The sequence below is a fragment of the Panthera pardus genome, unplaced genomic scaffold (genome assembly GCF_024362965.1).
Source record: "Panthera pardus isolate Hobbes unplaced genomic scaffold, ASM2436296v1 HiC_scaffold_17, whole genome shotgun sequence".
NCBI classification, from domain to species: Eukaryota; Metazoa; Chordata; class Mammalia; order Carnivora; family Felidae; genus Panthera; species Panthera pardus.
In genome coordinates, this window is record NW_026526732.1 from 111,436,253 (window position 1) to 111,450,875 (window position 14,623).

At 50.6% G+C, this 14,623-nt stretch overlaps 2 protein-coding genes across 3 annotated transcripts in view; one reads left to right on the forward strand and one right to left on the reverse strand.

Moving 5' to 3' along the window:
• Positions 1–6,444, reverse strand: part of ALDH5A1 (aldehyde dehydrogenase 5 family member A1) — a 27,214-nt gene extending 20,770 nt beyond the window's left edge. The window contains exons 1-3 of one of the 2 annotated variants that reach the window (XM_053904847.1): positions 6,021–6,444; positions 2,618–2,701; positions 1,069–1,239 (exon numbers count right to left, since the gene is read on the reverse strand). In XM_053904847.1, coding sequence (XP_053760822.1) covers positions 1,069–1,239; positions 2,618–2,701; positions 6,021–6,338 — 573 coding nt within the window. In that variant the 5' untranslated portion in view covers positions 6,339–6,444. The remainder of the gene's footprint in view (positions 1–1,068; positions 1,240–2,617; positions 2,702–6,020) is intronic. The other variant, XM_019425227.2, reaches the window with a different exon arrangement.
• Positions 6,445–9,298: 2,854 nt separating this feature from the next.
• The window catches only part of GPLD1 (glycosylphosphatidylinositol specific phospholipase D1), a 67,346-nt gene continuing 62,021 nt past the window's right edge, over positions 9,299–14,623 (forward strand). Inside the window, exons 1-3 of the mRNA XM_019425270.2 lie at positions 9,299–9,499; positions 9,918–10,193; positions 12,737–12,792. Of these exons, the coding sequence (XP_019280815.2) occupies positions 10,097–10,193; positions 12,737–12,792 (153 nt within the window). The 5' untranslated portion in view covers positions 9,299–9,499; positions 9,918–10,096. The remainder of the gene's footprint in view (positions 9,500–9,917; positions 10,194–12,736; positions 12,793–14,623) is intronic.

Sequence of the window (14,623 nt, forward strand, 5' to 3'; positions counted from 1 at the left end):
AAATTTAGGCTCTGGGGGATGTACAGTTTCTGTCTCAAGTACTCCGTGGTTCTAATGTGGAGGCAGCCACAGACGGTACGTGCAGGAATGGGTGTGGCTGTGTCCCAATAAAACTTTATTCACAAATACAGGCAGCAGGGCTGGGTTAGGCCTGAAAGCTGTAGTTGCCTGACCCTCTAGGAGAAAACATTAGCAAAGGTAATTTTCCAAATGGCAGGTGATTTATTACTTCCTTCTATTTATAGATCTATATTTGTAGACCTCTCCCTATTTTATTTTGACAAATACTTGCATAGTGCCGATTCTGTGCCAGGCACTCTTCTAAGCACTTTTAAATTATAATTAAATCCTCATCAACACCCACTGAGGTCAGTATTATTATCCTGGAGGACAATGAGGACATCCGTTGGGGAAAACTGAGACAGAGCAGTTAAGTAACTTGCCCAAGGTCACACAGCTTGTGAACATCTAGTTCCGGGTCACACGGAACAGGGGGGCGTCAGCCTGTGACTCTGCTGAGCCAGGGAAGAAAGCGGTCTCGGGACCAGCGGGCACTCTAGGTGAACTGACACGAGAGGCCTGGCAGGCGGCAGGCCCTCTGGTGGCCCAGACAGGGCTGGGTGCCCTACCAGCGTATTGTGGCTCTGTCCAGGCAGACACAATGTTGTATTTCTTAGCCTTTTCACCTCCAGAACCTGGCCCACTGCACGCAAACACTTGGCTGTTGATGATAACCATAAACTCAGCACAAAAATGTCCCCAAACCACAGCACGTTCAATGTGTCACATCCTGTCTCTAGGAAAAAAGACCTTTGCAGATGTGCTAGAGCCCCTGCCATGAAGCAGCCTTTAAGCCAAGTCAGAAAAGCCACTGGGTCCTGCCGTGGGTCCCCCCACCTCTGCAGGCATTAGAAACAGGCCTCCCCAGCCACCACCCCACACCGGGAATCAGGGAGCAAGGGCAGGTGACAGCCCCCGGCAGGAGCACACGTCTCCCCGAGGAAGAGCGAGCTGTCCCTCGCTGCGTCTCCTACCCCAGGCCCCTGCCCATCCCGTCGGTCCACCTACCGGCGTGATGACCGCGGCCACCCCGAGGGGCTGCTTCAGGACAAGCGCGCGCTTCTCCTTGGCGGGGGTGTAGATGACGTCTCCGTAGACGCGGCGGGCCTCCTCTGAAAACCACTCTAGGAAAAGGGCGGAATAGGCAACTTCCCCCTGCGCCTCCTTCAGCGGCTTCCCCTGGACCGGATCGGAAAAGGACACATTCAGGGGCGCCTGGGTGGCAAGGTCCGTTAAACGTCCAACTCCCGATCTCAGCTCAGGTCATGATCTCAGGGGATCGCGGGTTCGAGCCCCGCATTGGGCTTTGTGCTGTGTTGACAGCATGGAGCCTGCTTGGATTCGGTCTCTCCTCTCTGCCCCTCCCCTACTTGTGCTCTCTCTTTCGAAGTAAGTAAACAGACTTAAAAAAATTTAAAAAAGAAAAGGACACATTCACTGCCTTCTAACCACAAAAGCCTGACTCCGCGCCTGGAAATTCTTCCAGGCCGCATGCACGGCAGACGAGTCTCCTGCCCCTCACAAAACCCACGTGGTTGTTGAGAAATCCGGTGACCCCAGCAGAAGTCTTAGAAAGCAGAGTTACAAACGGTGACAGAAAGCAACGAGCCCCACCCAAACCACAATCCTGTTCGCATCCAAGATAGCGGCAAGTGCCTCTCCTCCTTTATTCTCCTCCTAACATCTTCCCGAGGGTGGGACCCTGGTGTCACATGACTGTTACAGCTACCAGAAGCTACAGGCTCGTTTTCAACGTACAAAAACAACATGAAAAAAAATCAACCGTACCCATCACATGGAAACAACTGGGAACGGTGAGAAAGCATTATTCACGTAGTTTCACTCAAAATCTCTTTCTCACTTGTTATGGTTATCTCTATAACCTCCCCTCCCACCTTCAGTACAGTTTGTTCTCTGTATTTAAGAACCTCTTTTTGTCCTTTTTACTTTTCCTTTGTTCCGTTTCTTAAATTCCACATAGAAGGAAATCATAAAATGTACCAGTCGTTCTTGGACTGATTTATCTCACTTAGCGTAATACTCCCTAGCTCCATCCGTGTTTCTCTATGTCACTCAAGCGTGCAACATACAAATAGTTCTAGCAGCGATGAGGGCCTGGCTTCATTAGCAACTGTTGGTGCTGGGCACAAGAATTAGTTGGTATCTATGGGGGTGCCTGGGTGGTTGGTTAGGCGTCTGACTTTGGCTCGTGATCTCACGGCTCGTGGGTTCGAGCCCCACATCGGGCTCTGTGCTGACGGCTCAGAGCCTGGAGCCTGCTTCGGATTCTGTGTCCCCCTCTCTGTCTGTACTCCCTACCTCCACCACAGCTCCCTTCACCCCCCGCCATCTCAAAAATAAATAAACATCAAAAAAAATTTTTTTTAATAAATAAATAAACATTTAAAAAAAGGATTAGTTGGTATTTGACCATTAGGTGAAGAATTCCCATTTTCTTTAGCTGCAGAACAGCCCTGAAGTTAGAGGCTTTCCCAAGCTTTTGCCTGAGAATTCCAGGGCATTTTCTTAGGGTAACAAGTTAGGACCTTGAACTTACACTTTCAGCTGTAATGATCTTGGCAAGGTCATCCTTATTTTGCATCATTAAGTCGTACCATTTCCGAAGTAATGAACTCCTCTCCTGGCCGAGGAAATAAAAAGAGCAACAGTCATACAAAATAACCTTCCGTGTCCCCTCACTCTCGGGGAGACGCAACTTGACCTTTCTTTTTTAAGGCATAATCCACATATAACGTTATGTTAGTCTCAGGTGTGCAGGCCCCTCTTTGATAAGTAATGAGATTCCATTTCAAGTTGCACATAAAGGCGTATGCAGAGTCATAAATCGTGAAAGAGAAAAGCAGCTTCTGTGGAACAGTGCAAATATGAACACTTTCACCGCACACAGGTACAGTTTCCTGCTGGCCCTGCGCTCTGCCAGGTAGGAATCTGGTGACTACAGGCCAGCACTTCCTCTGGGTGAGAGAGGAAAGACTATGTTCTAGGGGGCCTAGCTCGGAGAAAGCAATCAAATATCCGAGTACATGGTCTGCTCGATGTAAAGCACACGCTCTGCCTGAGAGAGAACGAGAGCAGAACGGGAAACGGCAGAAGAACTACAGGAATACAAAGTGGATTCCGCTGGTGGCAGAAAACACAATGTCCAGGCCGAACCCCAGGGACCAGGGGAGGCGACGAACCATCCTCAGTATGCACAGCCTGTGTTACGGGCTAATGGGCTCCGCCCAAAACACACATGTTGCAGGGGCGCCCGGGCGACTCAGTCAGTTAAGCATCCAACTTCAGCTCAGGCCATGATTTCATGGTTCGTGAGTTCGAGCCCCGTGCCGGGCTCTGTGCTGACAGCTCAGGGCCTGGAGCCTGCTTCGGATTCTCGGTCTTCCTCTCCCTCTGTCCCTCCCCCACTCTCACTCCGTCTCTCAAAATAAACAAACATTAAAAAAAAAGAAGGAAGCAGCCTTGACTTTGGATTTCTAGCCCAGAGAACTGAGCCAATCTGTTTCTGTTGTTTGAACCATCAGGCTTGTGGGGCAGCTCCCAGAAACTTCCACAGCCTTTGTGAGGAGCTGTGTGAGCATGCAGGGCTCCAGCAGGGAGGCTCACGATGCACGGAGTCACGTGAGGCTCAAGTCCCAGAACCCCCACCTGAGCAGGGGTGAGTGGTGGATGGTGAACTCTGAGCCCCTCGCAGCCAGGTTCCTCATCCAAAACAAGGATTGAGTACCTACCTCACAGAGCCATCGAAAGGACTAGAGGAAGCACCTGTTAAGCACCAAGAACAGTACTCAGATGTGGCAGGCACCGTAAGGGCCCTCAGAGACGGCCTCACCCTAATCACTGCAACCTGTCAACCTGTTACCTTACGTGGCAAGAGATTTTGCAGGTGTGATTACGTTAAGGACCTCGAGGTGAGGAGGGTTGCCTGCATTTCCCAGGTGGGCCCAATGTAATCACAAGGTCGCTATAAGAGACAGGCAGGAAGGTCAAAGACCAAGTAGTAGCAGAAAAAGAGGCTGGAGTGTGGGGCTGCCTCAAGAAGCTGGGAAAGGTGAGGAAACCCCTAGAGCTTCCAGAAGGAACACAGCCCTGTCCACACATTTTGGGCTTCTGACTTCCAGAATAGTAAGGGCATTTGTGTTGTGTCACGAAGTTTGTGGTAATTTGTTACAGCGGCCACAGGAAACCAACGCGCCGGCTTATGAGGCGCCTGTAAGTACCCAGCTCCCTTCTCCCCCGAGCTCCTCCAGGAGGTCCCAAGGTGGGAAACAGGAGGTCCTAAAACATGTGAAAAGAAAGCTGCGAGGCAAAAAAATGTCAACAGGAAATGCAAGACCTGTGCTATTGAGAGAAGGGAGAACAGTGAGGCTGTGAGCTCGCTGGGATGGGCCCAACGGCAGAATCAACAGATGAACTCGACCTCCGCAACGGGTGGGTGGGCGGACGGGACGTGAAGGCCTAGGGAAGCGGGCAGAAAGCGGCTGAGGGCGGGGGTGGACGGCACAGGCCTGGGGACAAGAAGGGAGGGTCACGGTGGCCACACAAGCAGTATCGGAGCCCACGTCTCATAGATGCAGAGGTGGGCCTGTCTTCCCAGGCAAGGCGGAGCCCCTTACTTCCTCAGGAAAATGCTCCGAGATCCTTCCAAGAAGGAAGGAGAGAAGGCCCGAGCTCCTTGAGGACAAGCTGATGCCACGCGTTCACGTTCAAGGGCACTGCTGTCAGGTGGGTGACGTGAACACCCGGGGACTGTGTCAGTGAGCGGTCCGGGCACCAGCCCTGGGCTCAAACAACCACCGGAACAGAGAGGGGGGCAGAAGAGCTGCGGACCCCTGTAACACCGCCAGCTCCTGCCCACCCCCTTCCCCGTCTCAGCTGGTGGTCACTCCTTCCTCCCCGCTACTCTGGCCAGAGACCCCGGGGTCCAGGCTGACCCCTCTTTCTCTCACACCCTGTCACCGCCAGGGACTCCAGTTACCTGCACGGTCACAACAGACCCTTCCGCGGACCGCCCTGCTTCAAGCCTCAGTCACTGCCACCAGCCCCCAAGGGGCCTCCACCGCCCCTCCCTCTCCGTGCTGTGCCTCCAGTACCCTTTCCAAATGCAAACCCGATCACCGCTCACCTTGAAACCCTGGGACGGTGCCCCACCTCCCTCAAGGTAAAACCTAGTCCACGCTCCCCTCTGGATCCAGCAGGCCATCCCCTGACTCTCCCGCCTCCAGAGCCTCCCCACCCCCTTGCTGCTCTACAAATGGGTCAGGCACGCTCCTGACTCGGGAATCTTGGTCCAGCTGAATTCCCTTCCCCTGCCTTTATCATTGCAGCTCGTGTCCTCTGGGAAGCTACCCTGATGCGCAGGCTGAATTGTGTCTCCCCCTGCTGTGCCCCCGGTATCTCAGAACAGGGTCTTGAAAGAGGTTATCAAGGTTCAACGAGGTCATACAGGTGGGTCTTCACCCAACACGACTAGCGTCTTTACAGGAAGAAGGTAAGGACACAGGTAGAGAGGGAAGGTCGTGTGAAGACGACCACCTGCAGGCCCAGGAGATGCCCGCTAGCGCAGCGCCCTTCCACGCAGGCCGAAACCTGGAGCACGGTCCTGCACCACGCCCGACGACCCAGGCTGAGCCACCTGAGCTCACCTCCCGGCCCCCGCCCACGGTCAGGCCCCTCGACCTGCTCACCCCACCCTCGGCTCGCCGCTCATTTCATGTTACTCGTCCGGCTTCTGCCTGCCCGGCTGGACGTTTCCAGAGGCTGGAGGGCGGCGCCTGGCCCCAGCCCCCCGCACCGCGGTCGGGACCACGCCGACGCTCCAAACTTCCCCGTGGCTCGCCTCTGCTCTCCTTTCTACGACTTCGTGCCCGGCGCATCGGGGAGGGGGGAGCGACGCGGCCGGTTTCCCTATGGGGCAAGCCCGGGCCCCCGAGCGCGCTCACCTTGGCCGAGACGCCCCTCCAGCTGCAGAAAGCCTCGTAGGCGGCGCGCACCGCGGCGCGGGTCTCGGGCACCCCGCAGTCGGCCACCAAGCCCAGCTGGGCGCCGCTGGCCGGGTCGTGCACGGGGAAGGCGGCGGCGGCCGGGAGCCAGCGGCCGCCCACGAAGCTCTCGGTGCGCAGCAGCGCCGCGGACAGGCCGGCCGGGCCCCCGGCAGAGCGGCGGGGCTGCGCGGGGCAGCCGGGGCGCAGGCCGCGGCCCGCGGGCGCGGGCGGGAGGCGCGGGGCCCGGCAGCTCCGCAGCCGCAGGCAGGTCGCCATGGCCCCGGAGGCGGCGGCGGCAGGAAGCAGGCAAGCGAGCGCGCGCCCCAGTGCAAGGGTCGGGGCGGCGGGAGGAGCGAGGCGGCGGCGGCGGCGGCGGCGGGGACGCGCCCGGTTCGCGGGGACGCGGGGACGCGGAGCAGCGCCCTCTCCTGCGCCCTCGGCGCTGCACCGGGTCCTCCGCGAAGAGCGGCTCCGCGCCCCGCCGGACCTGGGAGGCCTCCCCGGGGTACGCACCTGCCGGCCGCACCTTACCCGCCCCGAGTGCTCTTCTGTAATTATTCCTTAGGCCCCCAACTACTGCAGGGCACCTGCTCCCTCTTCCGCGAGCCACCCCCCCCCCAACCTGCCTCCCCCGCCACCGGAATTTGTACGAGTCCGTGGATGCGCCGGCGGTGCTGCCCCAAGCGCTGAAGGCGCGATCTCGGCTCTTCGTCGCCTCAGCCCAGCCCGCTCGGGCTCTGGGCCGAGGGTCCCGTGCGCGGGGCGAGTGTGGCTCCGTGTTGTGCCTGGACGTTTTTCTGGGTGTGTGTTTACATATTCTCTCCATTAATTGGGGTCACCGCCCCCCCCCCCCCCCGCCGTGATCTGTAGCCGTGCCTCTGAAGACCGTCTTGGCCCCAAGCCGAGTCTGTTGTCCACAGGCAGTATGACCTTAGACAAATTACTTAACCTCAGGTTTTTTTGGTTTTGTTTTTTTGGTAGAAAGTTCTTTCGTTGCGAGATAACGTAATTGCTTAGGAGAGTTACTGCAATAAATCGGGCACAACGTTCAAAGTCCTGCTAGCTGCCCTTGGACAAGCCACTGCTACGATTAAAGTTAGGCCTCCCCGACTCGTCAGTGGGACCATTTGTCAGAATCGAATCAACCGAGGTAGAGTCACAAGTAGACAAGAGCATACAACTCCAGAGGCAGCAAGGGAGCCTCCGCATTCATGAGGATGCAAATAGAAATAGGGCTATCTTCGGAATTTGTGGGTTCAAGGGAAGCCCCATTCTATGCATTGATCTAGGACCCCTAGTCTTGGCATCTCTCTGCTTCTCCCCACCTACCGAGTGGAGTCTCTTGGTGGCCTCTCCGGAGCCTGTGGGCCCTTCACCTTTCTCTAGGACGTTGGGTTCTCATTTGCAAAACGCCCAGGCATTTAGATTTTGACTTTGGTTTTTTCTGAGTCGGCGTCACTCAGTCTTGAGTCCGTCACATCTAGCAGAAGTGGGAACGGCGGAGTTTAATCTTTTGTGTGTGTGGGTTCGCTATTTCCTTCTGTATTCCGAAGGAACGGGAGAGAGGGGCCCTGGAAGGGAGTGCTGGCCGGTGGGGGTCATGGGGGACTGGGGACTTGGTGTATTTCCACCTGCCGCCTGCAGAGGGAGCCCTACTGACAGCTTGCTGTCTTGGGGTTAGGGCAACCGTGACTGCCTCTCTCCACCCCAAGTCAGTCTGGTTATCTTTAAAAAAAATTCTTTTAATTTAAACTCAAGTTAACATACAGTATAGTCTTCAGGAGTAGAATCCAGTGTTTCATCTCTTACATATGACACCCAGTGCTCATCCCAAAAAGTGCCCTGCTTAGTGCCCATCACCCATTTAGCCCATCCCCACCCACCCAGCTCCCCTCCAACAACCCTCAGTTCTCTTACAGAGTCTCTTGCGGTTTGTCTTCTTATCTTTAAAAAAATTTTTTTTAACATTTATTTTTGAGAGACACAGCGTGAGCAGGGGAGGGGCAGAGAGAAGGAGACATAGAATCTGAAGCAGGCTCCAGGCTCCGAGCTGTCAGCACAGAGCCCAAGGTAGGGCCCAAACTCACCAACTGCGAGATCATGACCCGAGCCGAAGTCGGGCACTTAACCAACTGAGCCACCCAGGCACCCCTGTCTGCTTATCTTTGTAAGGTTCTGTTTTCAACAGTGTCCCCTCACTTCTCCAAAAGGCACACTGCCTAGAGCCCATGATACTTTTGGGGGCACACAAAACTGTTATTTCTTATAAAAATCAGGAAAAAAGTGAACTTAGCTATTAATGGCTAATATTAATATTAAACTATTAATAAGTAATAAGTATTAATACTTAGGCCAATGCCAGTGTAAATCTAATTTTTCTATCTTTATGAAGGAAGGGGCCCATAAAGGCCTCAGGCCAAGGAAATTCCATGCTGTTGGTCTCCCCTTCTCTGACTGTCTAGTGCCCTGTGCAATCCCCCGTTCAGAGTGGGAGCACATTCCCCCCTGGTTCCTGTCTTGCTCCTGGGCTGCTTGGGATGTCCCCCAGAGCCTGGATGGGTGTGATCGCTCACCAGGGCCCGCGAGGGCAAGACCATCAGTACCCAGGACTTTTCTTTGTCACGTGCCCTTGTCCCGGGCACCTCCACCTTCTACTTCTCCCCTTTGCCCATCCACTCCCCCACTTGGAGTAAGGAGGAGCCTAGACCTAGGTTTGTAAAGCACCCTGTTAGCCAGACAAACCATGTCAATTAAAGGTCTCTGGCGGAAAAGCAGTGAGAAGCAGCCCGGCCCAATGCCCTCATGGCTGAGCCCACAGCTGTGGGCTTCCTTTCTCTGGGGCTTGCCGGTGGCTGAGCTAAGGTTACAGAGGAAACTTGGCAGACATCTAAGGATCTCAGATCATCCCACATTCTATTCTTCTCTATTTGCTCACCTGAGCATGAGCATGGTTTCTGCCCACCCTTTTAGGATCTCCTTCCTTGCTTTTCCCGTATCTTATGCACAATTAGAGCTTTGAGAGGGTCATGTAATTTTTCCCATGGATTAAGTGCTGTAGATTAGATCCTTCGTGACAGGTGGATTCTGAGCCTAGCATTTTCTGAATTCTTGTTTCCCAGTCTTAAATCGGTCCCACGTCTCCCGCCCCCGGTGGAATCGATATCTTTTCTTGGGGTGCAGGAATCTGACCGTGCAACAGGCTCGAGATAAGCCCCATAAGAGAGACCAGGAGTGGTTGCTGTTGTGTAATCCCCTTGCGGGTGTTGGTATCTGTTGCCAAATACTGAAAGAGAAGCTGGTGCCAGCTGTTTGTCATAAAAGCTTTCCCAGCACTTGTGGCTTGGGAGGCCAAGGACGCAGGGCACCTCATACGCGTGTGGAAACGATGCCCGAGAGACCAGCCCTTGTGAGGGGATGTTGACTGTCCATATAGACAGGTGAGTCTCTCTCTCTCTCTCTCTTTTTAAGAAAGCAAAGAGGGGCGCCTGGGTGGCTTGGTCGGTTAAGCGTCCGACTTCGGCTCAGGTCACGATCTCGCGGTCGGTGGGTTCGAGCCCCGCGTCGGGCTCTGTGCTGACAGCTCAGAGCCTGGAGCCTGTTTCAGATTCTGTGTCTCCCTCCCTCTCTCTGTGACCCTCCCCCGTTCATGCTCTGTCTCTCTCTGTCTCAAAAATAAATAAACGTTAAAAAAAAATTAAAAAAAAAAAAGAATATTTGGAGAAAAACTTTGCTAGTGTCACCATACAAATTTTGTGTTAAAAAAATCCAGAGACCCCCTGGGTCAGAAAGTGGCAATGCTTCAACCCCAGGACATTCACATTTGGGTTGATGGCTTTTTTTTTTTCCCCCTCCCAGGTGGAGTTTGTTTGCTGTTCTGGTGAAGTTAAACAGTAGTTAAACAGTGTGCTGGGCAGTGTTATTATTTTGAAACGACGCCGGGCTTCCCGTGTCGGTGACCCGCTTAGAGGGAAAGCAGGGAGCCTGGGCCTGGATTTCAGACACATCGTGTCACCGGAGCGGTGAGGAACGAGGGCATGTCCGCGTGCAGGTTCTGGCCCGGGCTGCTGATCACACTGGGCTCCCTGTGTCCAAGAGGTTCACCATGTGGCATCTCCACGCACGTAGAAATAGGTAAGTGCCGGCACCTTGCTGTGCGATTAGGACTCTAAGTCCGTCTAAAGGCGTTGAGGAAGAGATGTACGGTTGGTCCTGTGTATTGATAACAAGTTCCCCCGGCTGCAGCCAGCAGCCAGGGGGTGGAGAGCGGTGGGCCGTGACCCGAGTCAGGGGCGGGCAGGAGGCCTGGCAACGATGCATCTTTGATGATACGGTCCCTGGCTGTTGCTCTGGGTGGGCAGACAAGCTGGATGAGCTGGGGGCTGCCCAGAAGCAGAACATCTGATCGAATGCAGAGAGGAGAAAGATGCATGGAATTCTGTAAGACTGAGGAAGATATTTTTGTTGTTTTGTATTTCCAAGTGTGCGGAAAGGCCACTTGTGGCCCCAAGAGTCTATCCCCCAAGTCAAGGGGTTGGCTTCAGGGAGGGAAGGGATGCGAGGGAGCTTGGCCACTGGCATTAGAGGTGCCCGGGATGAGGACAGCAGCCGGGAAGGACCGGCTACAGGCAGAGTATCGGATATTGGTGCACAGTACATTCAGTTCTCGTACGAAGGGCATTTGTACTATTTTTTAACTCCTGGAAAAAGTCAGCCAATTTATAATCTAAGCAGATGGGATTATATTCTGTAACAATTTTCGGATTAATGTCAGTTAATACCCGATGTCTGGGTTTACTTTTAGATAAAAACAATAATATTTTCTAGTTAGACCACTTCCAGAAGGTACAAAGCAGAACAACATTACAAATAAAGTGTGAAAACTTATCAGTGCAGGATAGACCTAGGTATTGAGTTCTAGCGCCCAAGAACCTATGATCACAGAATTTTGCTGTCTGGAAGGGCAGTAGAGGTCACGGAGACCAGTCCCTGCAGTTCACGTACAAGGACATGGATGTAGAAGAATCTCCCAGCTAGCTCGTTAGTGGGGCGGCCTAGGACCGGCTGTCCTGACAGCCTGTCCAGCATTCTTTCCAAAAACATTTATTGCTAGCGAGATTCAGGAAACAACAGAAAAGAGAATTAGACCGAGGTTCTAATACCAGCTCTGTAAACTAAGTACGTGCCACAAGAACAGTTCATTTCCTCTCTGTTCCTCTCCTGTAGAATAAGGAAGCCAAACTTGCCAATGAATTTGAAAAGTATTTTCCAAGTGTAAGTTCTGTGAAACTGAAATTGGCTAAAACCATAAATAGGCTGAAATAGAACAAGTATAAGTAGAAATACTGAAGAATTCAATCCTTAGAATTTAAACACAGATGAAATATAAAATTAAAAAAAATCAGATAATTGCTTGCTATTTTTTAGTCTGTGACAAAGATCCTAATAGATTAATATATACAAAATATATATTAAATGTATATTAATGTAAAACTTTGAGCATAATTGAAGACCACTCCTAACCTGTACAGATTTTGAGGATTAAAAATTTTTAATGTTTATTTTTGAGAGAGAGAGAGAAAGACAGCAAGCAGAGGAGGGACAAAGAGAGGGAGACACAGAATCCAAAGCAGGCTCCAGGCTCTGAGCTGTCAGCACAAACCACAAACCCACGAACCAGGAGATCATGACCTGAGCCAAAGTTGGACGCTCAACAGGCTGAGCCACGCAGGTGCCCCAGATTTTGAAGATTTTTATGTAAAAGACAAAACTCCGACATTTACTAATTAGAGGGTTTTATAAATGTCTTGGTTCCTATTTTCACTTCTTCTATAAAGCCTGTGTGGAAGGTTGACATTCAGGCGAGTTAATTAGATTTGGCCTCATTCAGTGGTTTGGATTTGTAAATCACTGGAATCTTCTACACAGGTCGTTTGTGTGGGCTGTGAGTTTGTATCATATAGTATTAATGCTTCTAGTAGTGGCTGTGTTTTTGTATGGATTATAAAACTGGATGTGATGCACAATAAAAAAAATAAGGTATCACCCTTGGAAGTGACTTTGCAAGACATGTTCATCTTCTAGATTCTAAGAAGATTCAGGGTGTGGGTGTGTGGGCATGTGGGTGGAGCAGGTGACCTGAGATGATTTTTTTTTTTTTTTTTGGTCCATCTAATTGATGGAAAAAAAAATTGAGAGTCATTGATTCATTCCATGCTTTTGGCCATGTATCATATTTCCTGCTTAGGCTTATTTATCTCAGTGGGTTGTTGAGGCAAAATACAATGATGACACCTTCTGTTTACTGAGCTCCTAGTGTGTATCAGCCATTGTGCTCATCACACAGCATTTATTTTGCGTGACTCTCTCAACGAACCTGTAAGGTGGGTATTATTTACTTAATTTTACTTAGGAGGGAACTGCTACCTAGCCTAGCCAGGTCTATAGTGCTACCTAAGTAGAAAGTTCAAATCCCCGTGCGGATTTGATCTGTAGTTTAACAAAATAAACACCATAAGAATCTTATGCCTGATGAAAATTACTAGTGCGTACACACTTAATTTCCATTTCCCACTTCCTTGACAGTTACAATGACAAAAATTACATCTTCCTTTTAAAATATCTCGAGTAAGTTCTGTTTTCAGTTACAGTTGAATTTCATTGATTTAATATTTCAGGACACAGAGCTCTGGAGTTTCTCCACCTTCAAGATGGGAGAATTAACTACAAAGAGGTATAACGTTTACTTTTTCTCTCGTTCATTAACTTTCTTCCATCGGTGCCAAAAAACCTTAATGACAAATCATAATATGAGAAACTGAGAAAGAATGGTCTAAAAATGGTGCGTCTTCCTGTTTTTACAAAGAGAAGCCACACCTGAGATAAATTATTTTTCACCTCCTGACTGACTGTTGTATAAAAATTGCATCCGTACAAGGAGCAGGAAGGATTTCTTCAGAAGTCCATGTTGAGAGGCTCTTCTGACGTCTCCTCCTACTGTATTCTTCATAGGACCATCTGGTGGCTTCTCTGGACCTGTCCTCAAATCGACTGTGCCCGTTCTGACCCTATACACTATTGCTAGTTCTATAGCTAAACAGTGTGCTGTGACAGAGGATTAAGTACTTCCATTTGATAAGAGTGGTTAACATTTGCTCCTGATGTCAGGATTGGATCCAATTATTGCCAGTAAGTCCCGATAATTCAGTATGGAAAGCAGGATGGTAACATAACTGAAATCTGTCATGTCTTCATGCCTCGTTTAGACGTTAGTTTCGACTTTCTTGACACTTCAACAGCAGTTGGTTATCCTCATTGACCCTGGCAGAAAGCAGCCAGGCAAGAGGGGAAGGAGGAAGACTGCCTAATTGATCATGCGAACGATCAATCCTGAGTGTGTACAGAGCGATTTCTCTAGTAGAAATATTCGTGCTTGCGTCACTAACTTAATTTGAAACGTGAACTGGACACCGATCCTTCCCCTCTGCATCCGCCCTGATGCAAAGAGTGATGTCGTCATCAGAAATGACTAAGTGCCCTGAGTGCTTACCCTTCAGCTTTCAATTTATGAAGATCAGGATTACTTCACCTTTTCTGATACTATCCAATCCCTTTTCTTGATCTATTTTATATCTCTCTGTATGTGGGAGTTGTTGTACTATCATTTTCTCCCTATTCAAAACCTGCTCTTCGGTAACTTCTGGACTCAATGGTACAGTTTGGTGAAATGATTCAGAAGGAAGTGGCCTGAAGGATGCCAGCTGTGTGCCTAGACCGTCCCCCACAGGCTGGAGATCTAGGGGCAGGCTCTGTGGAGTTTTGTTGGTTCTGGGGTTATCTTTTGTTAATATATTTTCTCTTTAAAGATTTGACTTACACAAAAAGAATAATGCATCAAGTGGAGAAAATCAGTTCATTAATTTATAAGAACTGTAAAAACAGCAAACCGACCTCACACTGGGTGTCATTAATGCCCTGATACTTTTTTCCCATTGTTTTCTTATTACTAAAATGTGGCTGATCTATAATGCTACATTACATATGTACAGCATCGCGATTCGACAATTCTATACCTTACTCAATGCTCACCGCGCTAAGTGTGGTCACCACCCGTCCCCATGCATTACTACAATATTGTTGACTGTATCTCCTGTGCTGTACTTTTCATTTCCATGTCTTATAACTGGAAGTTTGTACCTCTTAATCGCCTTCACCTATTTTGCTGATCCCCTCCCATCCATGACCTTCTCCCTGGCAGCCACCAGTTTCTTTGTATTTAAGAGTCTGTTTGTTCATGTGTTTCTTACATTTCCATCTAAGTGGAATCGTGCTATTTGTCTTTCTCTGACTTATTTCATTTAGCACAATACCGTGGAGTCTACCCATGTTATCCCAGATTTCAAGATTTTATTCTTTCTTTTTGGCTGAGTAATGTTCGTGTGTGTGTGTGTGTGTGTGTGTGTGTGTGTGTGTGTGTGTGTGTGTGTAATCACCTCTCCTTTATCCATTCACATATCTATAGACACTTGGGTTGCTTTTATAGTTTGGCTCTTGTAAATAATGCT